The sequence below is a fragment of the Condylura cristata genome, unplaced genomic scaffold (assembly GCF_000260355.1).
Source record: "Condylura cristata isolate star-nosed mole 26May11 unplaced genomic scaffold, ConCri1.0 scaffold00007, whole genome shotgun sequence".
Lineage (NCBI taxonomy): Eukaryota > Metazoa > Chordata > Mammalia > Eulipotyphla > Talpidae > Condylura > Condylura cristata.
The window spans coordinates 3,115,639-3,131,408 of NW_004567108.1; the positions used below are offsets into that span (position 1 = coordinate 3,115,639).

The 15,770-nt window shown below is 42.4% G+C and overlaps 1 protein-coding gene across 1 annotated transcript in view; it reads right to left on the reverse strand.

The window, feature by feature from the left end:
• Nucleotides 1-15,770, reverse strand: part of CTNND2 (catenin (cadherin-associated protein), delta 2) — a 665,207-nt gene that overhangs the window by 286,170 nt on the left and 363,267 nt on the right. The window contains exons 4-5 of the mRNA XM_012721744.1: nucleotides 4,934-4,968; nucleotides 4,435-4,551 (exon numbers count right to left, since the gene is read on the reverse strand). Of these exons, the coding sequence (XP_012577198.1) occupies nucleotides 4,435-4,551; nucleotides 4,934-4,968 (152 nt within the window). The remainder of the gene's footprint in view (nucleotides 1-4,434; nucleotides 4,552-4,933; nucleotides 4,969-15,770) is intronic.

Here is a 15,770-nt window from a genome sequence, read left to right on the forward strand (position 1 = left end):
TTTTATTATTATTGCACGTATTCATATAAAACTATACGGCATTTTAATGACCCGATGTCTCAACCGTTCTCTTGCCACATATAATTAAATATATTCACAGAAGTTAAATGAAAATGACAAGCTGCAAATCAACAGTAAATAATACGTTCACCTCCATCAAACTACATGTGATTATTCAACATACTAGGATTCCACTTGCTCAGAATGGCAACATCAATGATTGATTTTTGATATTTAAAAAAATGTTGTTTTGAAAACGAGGAAAAATAATGTGGATGTTTGGCCATAACATTTGGAATACATTAAGCTCCTAAGATTTTCTTCCTCCTGAATACTAGGATTTTCTAGACTATAGTGGAATATCCATTTGTCAATATGCTACTGAAAGAAAAAAATCATTATGTCAAAATATTAACAATTTTCATAAACACCTAGGTTTATTCCTCCCAGGTCGCCCATTTTGGTTCTGATTTTGATTGACGATATTTGTGTTAATTATCGGCTAAGGTAGAATCACCCGTATCTGAGTTAATGTGCCAAGGATGCATGGATTCAGTAAGGTGCGTGGTCCACAGGAGTTTTCAGGTCAAGCCGTGCATTATTCAAGAAGCTAATGGCCCCGAGCGTCTGTCAGTATTTTTTTTTCCAGCACAGCAGTAGCAATTCTCCAAGTGACTGTGTGACACATATTTGTTAAAATTGAAGTGACACAATTGGCAGTTGCAAAATAATGGTGGGGTGGCAGAGGTCGCACACACGATTTACATACTGTTTAGAACAGCACTTTTCGAAAACAGCAAAGTGTAGGAACATTGATCTCTGTGTGACACGCGGAAGGCATTGCGTGGAGCAGCAACTACTTGCATCACAGTACAGGAGGGGACTGGTTTACAGTAAGAAGCAAAGTTTACCTTGGGAAGAAAAACAACAGAAGTTTTCAAATGCAACAAATTAAGTTCAATGAGCTTGGGGTGCAGGCGGGTAACACTGTGTACTTAGTATTTAGGGCTGCTTTAGTCTGTTGGGTTAGGACTACGAGGCTGGCTCTCAAGGGCAGCATGCCAGGTCTAATTTAGCTTCAGCTATTTCATGTCTGCTCCAGCTAATGAATCCATTGATCGGATAATCACAAAAACAAGGGTCTAGAAGAATCTGATGGGTTTGTACTAATTATATGAAATGTGTCAAGAAGCCATGACACATCTATTTATTATATTTATACATCAAGAACGTAAACAGTAGCTGCTCTACTATTCAGTGGAATCTGTGCTGAATTATTGACTCTGCCCCCATCTTCATTCTCTGCCCTTTCCTCAACAAACTATCGTTGAGAGACCTTGGCCCCTGGCTTCAGGACTGAGTGGACTTGTGGGTAGAGGACCTGAGAAGGACCTTAGGCGCGAGGAGGAAAGAGTGATTAGGGTATTTATTCTTCTGCTCTGGCCATGACTCTGGGCTCTGCTGGTGCGAGTCCCTCAGGTCTCCTTCAGGACCAAGAGTCAAGGGCTGCCATCTTGCCACTTCTGAGGCTCTTTCCCTTCACACGTCCGCTCCCTTGTACATAGCCCTGTTAGTGAATTCTCTTTAGTTAAACGCTTTACAGTGGAATCTAGTTCCCACACAGACCCTGAGACAAATACAAACAGCTATAGAGATTTTTATTTTGTGAGCAGCTAAATATTTAAAATACGCCAGAGTTGACCCACTCAAATGACAGACTCAAACTTTTAGAAGTATTATCATAATTTCACTCAATTTTAGTCTCGAAGTGACTATTGAAAATGATTAGCCTGACATTTCTTTCATCTCTTGTTTGCTTGTTTTGTTTCTTAACTTTAAATACAGAAGGGCAGATTTACAAAAAGAAAACTAAGATTTTAGGAGCCTTAAAAAGATAATATAGTATATATTTACATGGACCAACTTTCTGAAAGAAAAAACAAATTCAACAGACATGGCATGTATTCCAAAAAACTTTCTAGTTATAAAGATGCACTTTTTGATGGATAAGATTTGAACACACGTTGCAGGGAAATACATATAGCAAAGGATCTCAATTAAGAAGTACAGAAGTATTAGCTGGCAAAGTTTTAAAAAGCTTATATATTTATAAGCTTTTAGTTATTTTAGTTATTTTATTGATTTAATCTTTCCTGGTACTTACTGATTTTTTTATTTATCTCTTCTGTTATTTTCTCTCATATTACTTTATGTCTGCACTGCTTTTATTATAACCATCTTCCTAGTTTCTTTCAGTTTGTTTAGCTGCTCTTAGTATTCAAAAATCTGAATACTACATTCACTTACTTTGTTTTCTAATTTTAATAACAAAATTAAGAATTCCTCTGAGTGTAGTTTTTCTATACCATTACATTTTCATGAAGTGTTGCTATTTATCTGCTTTTAAAATAATATGCAATTTTTAATTTTGCTTCTACATTGACTTAGTAGATATATAAATATTTCTTAATTTTAATGATATTTTACTTCTGCTTATCAACTTATTATATACTTTTAATTTTGTCAAAGAATGTGAGCTTTCTTTAATTTTTAGGAGTCTTTACTGTCTAGTTGCTAATCAATATCTGTAGTTTTCCCCTTAACATATATGTGTGAAACACACATATATATATAATCATAAAATTAAACTTAAAATTTATTAATACATTGATTTGTTAGTTATAAATTCTAACTTCCTGTGGTCTTCTAGTATTTCTCTGACTATGAGAAATGTACAATGAAATATTCACAATTATATTTTTCATCAAATTTTCCATTCATTTCAACAATGTTTTAATATTCACATGCTATAATATTTAGTACATACATGTTCACTGTATTTTAGTATTTATTGCATCTTTGTGAGCTAAGACATTTTCACTACATAATTCCTCTTTGACCTTGCTTAGTACATTAAATTCCTCTTTCTTCTTCCCAATATCATTCTTTCTATTCATTGTATTTGCTGTCATAATTTTTCTATTCCTTTAATTTCAACATTTATTTCATTACTCTAAATGTCTCACCACTTTTACTTTTCTTGCTATAAACCTGAATGTTCACTCCCTTCAAAGAATAAAACATTATAGGACCCTGCAATGAGAGATTGATATATTTCTATGTTAACTAATTTGTTACTTTGTTTACTCTTCCTTCTTTTTTCTGTGCTTTACATGTATTAACAGATATCTTTTTCCTTACCTCATAATCAGATGTATTTATCTATTACTATATAAAAAATAAGGTCTTCTCTGTCATCACCTTATCAGCGTACACGGTCCTAAACTCTACTTTGCTTTCTTACTCTGATAAAGTGAGAAATATTACTTGTCTTTTCATTATTTCAAATATTAGTTAAACATGATTCTAGCTACAACCATCTTACATGGGAAATATAATAAAAAATTCTGCATTTTAAATATAATAGAAAACAAAGATAATATAAATCATATATCTTAATTGAGGAGGCCTATTGGGGGGATGTTTATGGGTGGAAGCATATGTTCATGATAATGTTATTCTAAAAGTTGTGGCATTTTTAAAGATTAGAAAGCAAATGTAACTTAATTTCAGGATCAGTATGTTATCCTGTTCTTGTATCTTCCCTTTATATAGCAAAGCTTGATAGTTATTTAAGGGCATTTCATTTTTTAAATTAAGAAATAAAATGCTCCACTGATTTCTGATGTAGAAATCATCAGGGTAATGTATGTTCCAATGATTTAATTTTTGGCGTTTTGTGGAGTTTTATTAAAATAAGCCAAGAGAATTTTATGATTTATTAAAATGAGGCTCATTTCAATTTCTGGCACTTTTATTTCTCAGCCTCAACCAGTCTGACTGAAAAAAATATATTTAAATAGAGATAAAGAAATCTCTAAGTATTCTGATACAGCAATGCAAGATGATGAAATACAGAAATATAAGGTGTTAGTGCCAGTGCTACAGCATAGCACTAAATATTTTGTACTATCTATAATATCACAATTGTTTAAGTTTTGTCATACAGTCATGACTCAAGATACCTGTCAACAATGTGCTGTGTGAAGAAACCACTGCCAGCTAATTTTAAAGCAGCTGTTCTATTGATTGAGGAATATAAGTGTGAGTTCATACAATGCTAGTCTAGACACCAAAAAAGACTAGAAAATTGGTGAGGGTCACCAATATGGTAGCAACGCATGAGGCATCTAGGTGCCAATTGCTGATTTCAGAGAACTCGCGATCTAATATAAGTTGTGTGTATGTGTTGGGGTGGGGGGTGGCGGGGAGGTGGGAAGGAGGTGGAGAGTGCAGTGAGATGCAGAAAAAGAGCATAATCATATCTTCAAGCCCTACAGGGTATGGCTCATGATATTGATTATATAAGAAAAAATAATGGCATTAAACGTATGTATTTTAATTGTCTTCAAGCACAACTGGCATTTAACTTACTTTCGCTTGTTGAATAATCCTGCGGGTCAAGTATTCCTGATTCCTGCAGAGATCTAATACAGGAATCCACCAGCTCCAGGCCTGTTGTAAGTTCATCTTCGATGTCTTTTTGACCATCTGAAATACACCATTTTAAAGTGATGAGCAAACACATGATAATGGTAACATTACAGCTTAAGGCTATCCTTTAATAATCTAAAGTGTCTAACCAAAGGTATTACTCTGTGAAGTTTACATTAGCTATGACATGGCCACCCTTGGCTAACAGTTTGGAAAGACAAGACCAGCCAATTCCATGTGTCCATGAAAAGCATTAAGTTTCTTGGGATTAGAGAGAACTTAACTTCCATGACACGGGCGCTATGAAACAACCTCATCAAATTCAGTGTCATGGTGCTACTGTGCTCATGTCGAGAAGCCCCTTTGAACGTTCCCAAGAGGACTAATCAGCGGAGAGGCAGGTGGAGGCAGGTGTGTTCATCAAGAAGCTGTACTTTACCTTGTGATTGCCAGTGAAACTGCTCTTCTGTTGAACTGTAAAAAAGAGAATACACAGGTATAATGCGCTGGTTGGAAACCAAAGGCCCCTAGACTATCAGACACAAAGACGCATTAGGGCATCAGCATGGCTCCAGGGAACTTCCCTAATTTCCTAGAGAAAAGAGATCCCGATTGCTACAGCCTTAGCTTTTTGGATGGCCAGCTCTTGATTCACAGGTGCTAAGATGCTATACATGAGATCGCTCAGCAACGTTCAGAGGAGCAGTTCATTCTTTTGCTTTTTTGCAAACTCCAATCTATTGCCTTATTCCTTATAATAGCATCTCTATATTTTATTTATTTTAAAATTCAAGTTTGGGTACTTAGTGTAAGCTTTGTAAGGCAGGGTAATACAGAAATAACCTTCACCTTTTAATTATAAAGAAGTTAAGTCTAGATCTCCCTAACCTATCATGTGAGCCGTTACTTTAGTTGGTTACTATAGTTTAAATTAAGTATCTTAAAATTAAAACACTTTAGGACCCTCCCTGGTGGCACAACAGGTTAGGATGCAGCGCTGCAAGCTGGCTGTGGCCTCTTCAGTGTGAGTTCAGCCCCCAGTCCCAGAGGTGACCCGCATAGCCCGGGAGACCTCTCCTGTCTCCCTGCTGCTGCCCTCAGCAGTAGACTTCATCAGTCGGCCTGTTCTGCTCCCCGCTGTCTCTGGTGAAGCCTCTCACCGCCCCTGTACCTCTGGCCTGTACCCTGCTTCTGTATGCATCAATAAATAAATCTTTAAAAAGTAAAATTAGAACACTTTACTACTGATGCAATATACAATTCCCAAATCCTCCCTTGCAAGCTCCTCTTATAAAATGACCCGGGAAGAAAGGGCTGTTCATACACAAGACATGCAAGGGCCCAGCAGACGGTGCACGCAGACAACACAGATTCTTCCCACATTTCTTTATTTCAAGGTACTTTATATTTAAAACAGGCACAACACAAGGCCTTTGGCCCATTCTGCAATGCACATGCATTAATGTTTGCCCAGGGCTGAGGGGCATGACATAGATTTATTTTAGATGATTGATTTAAATATATAGATAGATCAATATAATATCAATTTGTTCTTCATTAGAAGTTAAGTTGCTATTAATAACCAAAGAATACTTTATTATGTTAAATTGATACGGAATGTATACTTTTGTGAAACATATGCACTTTCCAACTATGAACAGCTCTTTCAATACGTACGCCAACACTCTGAGAGGCGTCCTTCTAGAAGGCAATAATGGGGAGACACCTCCATGCCAGTTCCTGAGACAGTCACCATTTTGAGAACATATTTGTCAGTCATTTCTCTAGATTTTTGACTCAGATCAAGCAGTTTCTATGAATAGTTGATTAGCTTCACAACAGCTAGTGGATTTTAGACTTTTAATCTGTACTTTAAAGATGACTTCTGAATGCATTTGGGGGGATAAAAGGGAATTCTGCAACAAATCAGTATTCAAAAAAGCCATGATTGATGCAAATGAATACAAGACTAGTCCCTTAAGAGATATGAGGCTTTTACAGGTTCTCAGTCAACCTGTTATATCAAACTAGAAAATGGCTTTAAATGCTGAGTGCTATAGACAGAATTAATGAATGAAAAGGTAACATTCTAAGTTCAGTTTTTTGCATCCAAAATAACAATGTTATACAATAGTACCATCTAACTACAAAATTTAACACTTAAAACAGAAACCTGATCCTAAAATCAGTGTTTCTTTGGAAAAGGCAGGCCATGTTCACTGACCAAGCAGGCTTCACAGCGGTTCAGGGAGAGCTCTTGGCTTTCAGTGAGACAGGTGCCCGCCCTCCACAACAGGTGCGCATGACATTGCCAGAAAGCGAGCATGGTGGTCATTTATTGGAAAAAGGATGTTTGCAGGTATAATTAAAGACCTCCAGATAATACCGTAAGCCCAACGACGAGTCTCCGTGTATGAGACAGAAGAGGAAAGAGACACAGAGAAGCCGCAGGCCTCGGCAGAGGCTGGAGAGACAAGGTCACCTGCGCTGTCAGAGCCCAGGAGGCGAGGACGGAACAGACTAAGTTCTCACTTCCAGCGCCTATTCTCCCGGATGGGAGAGAATTCATTCCTTTTGTTTCAAGCCACTCTGGTTTATACAGTTTGTTATGGCGTCCCTGGAAAGCTGACACCCTTTTTTCGGAAGCAATGAAAAAATGTCCTCATGTTACACTTTCTAAGATTCCTTACTATCGCTATGGTTCTCCCTTCCTTTCACTAATGCACACTTTTATTAAGTGCTTCCTGCAGACCAGGGCTTTCAACTCACAGTAGCCACATAGCTCTCTGGGTGGAGGGGCTTCACCGCGGGATTCATCTAGGAACTCTTCAGGGGTGCAAACCACAGCTCCTCTCAGAATTCACCATCAAGGGGCCTCCCTGGGGGCACAGGGGTTAAAGCTTCGGGCGGCCACTGCAGCACAGTTGGACCGGACCAGGGAACTGACCACAGGGTGTAGCAGTCCTCTCCTGCTCCCCTCAGCAGAGTGTTTCTGTCAGTCCACCTGTTCTGTTCCCCACTCTATCTCTAGAGGAATGCTAATTCTTGAAAGAGAAATCACCTCTGAAGAATGATAGTTAATAAAAATATAGTGCAATTTTTATTATTCTATACGTATTTATTCATACTAGGTGTAAGGTCCAGACGCCATTTACTGCAAGAAAAATAAATATTTATAGCAGAGTGTCATAAGTAACATTTAACCTGTAAACATACATAAATATGTACATGAATTGGAATTGGAAATGTCAGGAAAGAGTTCTAAAAGTGACATATTTAAAGGACAAATTCTGATAACTAAAACTCAAAGAGCGCTCACTTTATAGCAGGAAATAGTCTAACCGGTGTTAATCTGCATGTCAAAACTTCTGAGGGAGGCAATATTTCCCTATATTGCAGATAATAAAGCAGAGATAAAAAGATGCCAAGTTGCTTTCTAGAGTTGCCAGAGTCAGCAAGTAGAAGAATGGGGATTCTGACTCTGGGCTCTGGAACCTCCGCTCTGAACTACCATCCTACTCACAAATCAACACGGACTCCCTACATCGAGGGAAACAAAAGCCAGAGTAAAAAAATTGGGATGACATCAAAGACCAAAAAGCTTCTAAGTAGTGAAAGATATGATCATTAAAAGCAAATGCGCCCAAGTAAATGGGAGAAAATATTTGTACATCATCCACACCGAGATCTACACAGGTCTCATAGGAATCAACAAAAGCAAAATAAAAAGCCAAGTAGGAAATGGGAATTCTCCAAAGAAGACACACAGATGGCCGACAGGCACGTGAAAAGAGCTCATCGCTGATCACCAGGGAAACCAAACCCAAACCACAATGAGATACCACCTCATGCTGTGAGAATAGCTGAAAACCAAAAAAATCCAGGAACAAGGGCTGTGGAGAGTGTGGAGAAAAGGGGGATCTCCTACCATCGCTGTAGGCAGCCCTCAAGAAACACAGCATACAGGCGTCTCAAAATGGTAAAAATGAAGGTACTGTATGATCCAGCAATTCCACTTTTTTTTTTTTTTAAAGATTTATTTATTTGTGCATACAGAACTGGGGTGCAGGCCAGAGGCTCAGGGGCAGTGAGAGGCTTCACCAGAGACAGAGCAGGGAGCAGAACAGGCAGATGGACGAAGTACACTGCTGAGGGGAGCAGCGGGCGGGTCAGGAGAGGTCTGCCGCGCCCTGTGGTCACCTCTGGGGCAGGGGGGGATCGAACTCATGCAGAAGTGGCTTTAGATTCTCAGTGCGTGCATTAACCCGCTGCGCCCCCAGGGAGGGCCCACAATTCCACTCTTAGTGTCTACCTGAATAATGCAAAACACCAATAAGACGGGATCTATGCATGTCTCTGTTCACTGCAGCACTACTTACAACAGAAAAATTATGGAAACAACCCAAGAGCCCACAACAGTGGAATGGATTAAGAAGATGTGTATGTGCGGGGGGTATATGTGGGTGGGTGTATTGGGTGGGTGCCTGTGCGCGCACACACACACACACACACACAAGAAAACAAACACAAAAAAAAAAAAAAAAAAAGATGGACTCTTGCCACGTGTGACAAGCTAAATAAACTAGGCCAGAAGAAGAAAGATAAATACCAGATGACACTGGTCACAGGTGGAACTACAGAGACCAAACAGAGTCAGGCCATAAGAAACCAGAAACAAACCCCAGTATCTGACTAATACTGAGGCTATCAGCGGGAGAGGGAGGATGGAGAGGGAAAGTGAGAGGGGTCCCCATGGACTGTGGTGGAGGACTGGTGTGCTTCTGAGGCAGGTGCGGTGTGATGATGTGCTTCTGAAGAGGTAAAGATCTGTGATTCTGAATTATAGATAGTGCTGTAAGTCAATGTCATATAAGTACACAAATTTTAAAGATGGAGATGACAAAATTACCTAGTGATAAAAATATAAACAAAGGCACAAACACCATAGCCAAATCAAAACACAAATCATTTCCTGTGATGGGATACTTGCGATGCCTATGACTTACAAAGGTTTAGTTTCTAGAACTGTACATAAACCCTACACATTCTCTACAAGTCAAATAGGAGAGAGATCAACAAATGTATGTATAGCTAATACACTGGAAAATTCAAGAACGGATATCCACTAAACAGATAAGAAGATAATCAACCCAATTAGGAACTGGCGGCATAGAAATCAGGCACAAGATATCTCTCATCCTCTCTATCCACAGACTGCCGGCCCATCTTCTAGAAAGCTGGACAGTGCTGTGTTGGGAAGAAGTTGGGGAAGGAAGAACAGAGCACATAGGAGACTAGATTAATCACACACCTGAGTGAGCTAGAAGCCAAACATGGGAATGTTTTACATGCAAAAAGCCAATTGATTTCACTTCCGGGTAGAGTCTGCCAAGAAGCTGATGCACCTGTATCCAGAAGACACATGAGATTCTATCCGGTGGGAGCCTAGCTGACCCGCATGGGGAAGAACAGATATGATAATGCGATCCCTCTCATATATGACACTTCCAGGAAATTAACATGGTTGGCAGTTAAATTAGCCAGATTAAAATGTATCAACATGAATAGTTCTCAAAAGCAAGCTGCCCAGGTTACTTATTCCATGATATTCATTATACAAATTTTAAAAACTCACTAACAAATATAGTGTGTAAACACATAGCAAGCACATATGGAACAAGCACACAGAAGATAAATATATGGATTGTAAAGATACACCCCAATCTATGAGGGTGGTGGCCTCGAGAGAGAAATAAGTCAGACGATGAACAAAAAGGGATTTTCACTTGGATCTCTATTGTTTTGCACTGTGAAAAATGAGAATATAATGTTAGCATTAATGTAATGTAATGTAATAATGTATTTCCTGGAATAGGAAAAAACCACGATTTTTACATTTAGAAACATGTTTAATTAAGTCTTAGCTGAATCTACATACTACATACATACTATGTAGTGATTCTACATACTATTCTCATCATTGTTAGAATCACCCAGAATTGAAATTCAAATGGTGCAAGATGATTCTGAAGTAGGTAAGTACAACAAAAAGAGGAAATGTATCATTTTAGAGATACAGATACTTATTTTTCTATGTTGCATGTGAGAAAAAATGACAGTATCGCCTTTACTGTTTCAAGTTTGATGGGGCTTGGACACTTCAAGGGAGCAACCAAGAAGGACCAAGCCCCGGGTCATGCGTCTCTAACCCTCGGTTTCCCCATTTGTAAAATGGGGATGTTAGAGAATTTTTACTACTGAGCTTTTGTGAGTGTAAAATGTGCAAAGTTCATAAAGAAACCCCTCTCCCCCAGTTCTATCCAAGTTGTCGCAAATGGTGGAATGGTGTATAGACACCACATACTCTTCGTCGGCACCCCCAATGCTGGGCACGGAGGCTGTTCCCCAGCTTGGCTACTGTGAGTAGTGTTGCAGTGAATGCCGGGGTACGGATGTCCCTTCAAAGTAGTGACTTTGGGCCCTCCCTAGTGGCGCAGCGGGTTAAAGCACAGCACTGAGAAGCTAAAGCCGCTTCCCCATGAGTTCGATTCTCGCCTGCCCCGGAGGTGACCACGTGGCGTGGCAGACCTCTCCTGACCCGCCCGCTGCTCCCCTCAGCAGTGTACATTGTCCATCTGCCTGTTCTGTTCCCCACTCTGTCTCTGGTGAAGCCTCTCACGGCACCTGAGCCTCTGGCCTGCACCCCAGTTCTGTATGCACAAATAAATATTTAAAAAAAAAAAAAAGTAGTGACTTTGCTTTCTCTGGGTAGATACCTAGGAGCGGAATTGCTGCTACACAAAATCAATCTGGTTGATTTACCTCATGCAGAGCAGAAGGTAATAAAATAAAGGGTCAGATAAAACTGAACCAAAACACACTCCAGAAATCTGGCTGTAAAATCTAGGCTTCCAGGGGGGACGGTGAGAAGGGAGGGCTGATGTAGAAGAGGGGGCCCAACGGACTGTGAGGCAGGATAATGGGGCTCTAGTGGTGGGTGAGGTGTGGTGACACACCTGAAGCAGGTGAACCATTATCTACAGCGTGGTAAACCCAGATTATCTCGATGAAAAAAAATACAACTTTTAACACCCTTAAAACAGTGCTGGTAAAACTGGTGGAATTAAACTAAAGGCAAGCAGCACCCAGCAACTTCACCTGCAGGCGAAGGGGGCCTGAGGGAGTAAATCCAACCCACAGCTCCGCCATCTCCCACCTGGGTCGATACCTGCTGTCTGAGGCAGATGGCAGCGGCTTTGCAGGATTTAAATAGGCCAACTTTTTTTTTTTAACCAAATGAACTGGGAAAGGCAAATGAAGTCTGGTACTGAGCCTGAGGCATCGCAGGTGGGGTGGAGGGTGGAGGAGGGGTGGAGGGAGGGAGGAAAACCGCAGAGGGGAACACAGGGAGCATGGAGCTGGCTCCCAGCGGTAAGGCGGTGGTGGGAGAACTCGGGGTGACAGTGATGTACCACAGAACTTAATATGAAAAAACTACTATCTTTTTTATGTAAAAGGAAAAACAATTGCTTTTAAATGGCAAAATTTCCTCCCAGTCCTGTCCAGGCTGCCAGCCCACCGCAGCCTCCATCCTTGTTGTAATGAGACTGTGAAGACCGTTTGGTACTTTCGAAACTCTGGAAGAAAATAAGCCAGATCCAAATTTGTATTAGATACCTAATTTTTTAATTTTTATTTTTTAAGATGTATTTATTTATGCACACAGATCTGGGGTACAGACCAGGGGGGAGATGGGTGAGAGGACCCCCCAGACACAGAGTGGGGAGCAGAACAGGCGGATGGACTGAAACACACTGCTGAGGGGAGCGGCAGGGAGGCATGAGGTTCTGCTGCGCCCCGGGGGTGCCTCCCTGGCCTGCAGTGGCTGAGGACAGCTCACAGTGCTGTGCTGTAGCCCCTTGGAGTCCTCTGACTTTTTGAATGAAGAATCCATATTCACTGACCGGAGCGGGGACCCCCAACCCGGTGTTGCTGGACTTACTGCCAGTCTCGCTGCGACCCACAGCTATGCACAGGGTCCCTGGCCCGCTCAGGTCTGCGAGCTGGCTGGTGCGAGCCAGACCCGGGCGAGTTCCATTTTGTTATAATTTTTTAAATTCCATACTTCGGCTCCAGCAACCGCAAAGAATGAGACCTTGGCTCAAACCCACCCATGTGTACGGAGAGGGAGGCCAAGTTTTCACCATGGGAGAGAAGCACACGCAAGCGTCTCTCCTTCAAACGCTCTTGGAATTTCGGAGCTGACTGCAGTCATACTACAGAGACACATTATGTGCACACATTCCAAATCCCAAGCAGAAACAAATGGTGAATTATAAACTAGAAAATTCTCATGCTGTATCTCTGTTTTCTGGGAGACTTTGCATGCATGGGCTGGGTATTAGTTTTTGTAATGCTCATAAGAGTACAAGAGAATTTTATAAAGGTTAAAATTTTTCGAAAGGCCAGTCGCATTAGACAACAACGGGGCATAGAGAATACCTCTGCCAGTGGGCACCCATTGACTGGAACGTGGGAAGGGGCAATTTCAGATGACCGTGGCTACTGTTCATCAGCGACTCTGAGCTCCCACTTTGAGTCGCCTTCCAAGCCATCAAGAACTGGAGCGCCTGTGTAGGGGGCGTGCCAAGTGCATGCAGGCATCGCACATCAGACAGTAATGACCTCCGCTGGCATTTACTGCCACTCAGGTGAGGACTCCAGTTTACCTGCAGGCTCCAGCACAGAGCCTGGGTGTGGACAGAGCTCACTGTGTTTGCATTTCGATCACCGATAACCAATTTCTGAGGCAGGAGAGGAGTTGGTGTGCTTGCTGACAGGGGCGCCTCTACCGACGGCCTCAGGTGTTCCGCATCTCTGTCTTCTGTATCCAACATCCCAGGAATATCCCTGTGGTCAGGCCTTCTCAGTGAAGACAGCCCTGTAACCTTCAAAGGTCTCTGGAGGGGTGCAGCCCACATTTTCCTAGCTTCCCTCGATGGTGTGACAGTGGGGGAGGGGAGAGGGGTGTCTGTGTGTGAGTGTCCCTCATTCTTACCATCCCTGGCATCACACTGACTTGCTCCTAAGTTTGTTCTCTGCTGCTACATGTCATGCCCTGAGGCCGAAGTTTCAGTGGTATCGACATGATTGTATTAATAGGTGAAGTTATACCTCTTAGATACTGAGCTGGGATTTATGCAAATAACCATTGCCTCGTTCACAGAAAGAGGAACAGGATCTTTTGTTCTCTGTCTTTAAGTACCAACAGGTGATCTGTACAAATAAGTTTCTGTCGGAGCGCCTTTATGGAGAAGTCACACAATATCCCAGAAGAGCTCTCCTGACTGCCCGGAGTTCCTTTCCTCCTGAGCAGTAGTAAGTGATTTACATATCTAATGGCTCAGTTAAAATGCTTCATCGACAAACTAATGTTCACAGTGTTATTTTTAAAGATTTATTTATTTATGCACGCAAGAACTGGGGTCCAGGCCAGAGGTGCGGGGGGAGGTGAGAGGATCCACCAGAGACAGCGGGTTTTTTATTTTGAATAAAATGCCATCAACAGGAGCCCTCCCCGGTGACACACAGGGGAAAGCAGAGCACCCTGAAGCTGTCCGCAGCTACTGTGGCATGGGTTTGACCCCCGGCAGGGAGTGACCCCAGGCCCCGCAGCCCTCTCCTGTCCTACCCACTGCTCCCCTCAGCGGCAGACTGCAGTAGATCCGCCTGTTCTGTTGCAGGAAATTCAGCTGTCTCAAGTCTTTCGGCCATTTTCAATGTTGAGAGTATTTTATTCAAAGTGGCCAAAAAACATGAGACAGTTAAATGTGCTGCAAGAGGCGAGTGGTGGGGAAAGCTGGTCCCTCCACCCAGAGCCAGTGGAAGGGGCCCATTGCTGCAGCACGCAGAAAGCACAACCTGGAGGCATCTCCTACACTCAACTGGCTGAGTGCAAGGCAGTGATGACTTTCTTGAAATAACCATTGAGCAGAGAACAGACGAGGCCTGGCCAAGGCTGGGTGGGGGCTGAACACGACGTCCTAACGGGGCAGGCGGGTGTGCCCCAGCACAAGGGAAGGCTCCTGCACCTTGGCTGCGGCAGTATTCACAGGAGGCTGTGCACGCACACCTGCCCAGAGTATGTCAGTCTGGGCGGTGGGGAGGGCGGCTGTCAAGGGCGCCAGTGGCAAGTTCGTCATGCGAATGCACTGTAACTAAGACACACATAGTGCTGGGACTGGCAGAGTTAGGGGCATCTGGAGGGTTTATGTTGCAACTTTTTATGACTGTCATCACTTCAATGAAGAGGTTAAAAGAGGCCAGGTATGGTCTGGTGTTGCATGGTCTTCTTTTCCCTGAAGTGGTCCTTCTACATGTAGTATGTTACTCATTCCCACGCAGTAACTAGAATAAATTCCACAGTGATTGTGAGCAGTGGCACGAAGAGACAGCAAGAAAAGAACCCCGGAAGAAGGAGAAAGAGAAGCCAGGGCTCACTCCTGATTATCCTTTTTGTTCTTCCTTCCTTGCAGGCTGCACTGCCGTGACCCCGCCCTGGGCTCCTTTCTGCTTTGTTCTGTGAATGAAGGAACTCTCTCTGCAGCACAGTGTACCAATCACAGGGTCCACTGTCCGTCAGATGCCAGGAATTGAGCTGCTTTGGAATTAAAATTCACCCAGGGCACGCAAGCCTCCTGCTGCTCCCTAGGCGCACACTGGTTTCCACTGCATATGTTTTCAGGGCAAATGAAAAGTGAGATTCTCACTTAGGGTATCAGAGCCAAGTACGAGGCTTACTGCATTCTAGGGGATGCAAAAGCCGCACGTGATGTAACTCACTGGCTCTACGGAAGCGGATAAAGTCAAGCTTGACGTTCACCTGGCAGACAGGGGCCTGCCTCTCCTCCTCCTTTGCAGGGAAGCGACCTGCACGCTGCTCTGCTCCCATGACCCTGCCCACTGGCCTGCGCCCCAGACACCAGAGGCTCTCCTTGGTCATGTCGGACTGTGACTTTCCATACTTATTGTGGAGGGGAACAAGATCACGCATGAGAAGAAGTCGTTGTCTTCCCACATTTCCTGTCTAACACTGGCAGCTGGGATAGTGGGTCCATCTCCATCTCTTTGCACCCTCTCAGGGCAGCCGTTTGGCCTGAAGTTGTTTTTTTTTTTTTTGGTCCCAGTGGCATTTTTTTTTTATTACAAAGTTTATTTTTACATCATTTTGCACATTTTTTTTCCCATCTCGATTGTAATACCCGCGGGTTTCCCAT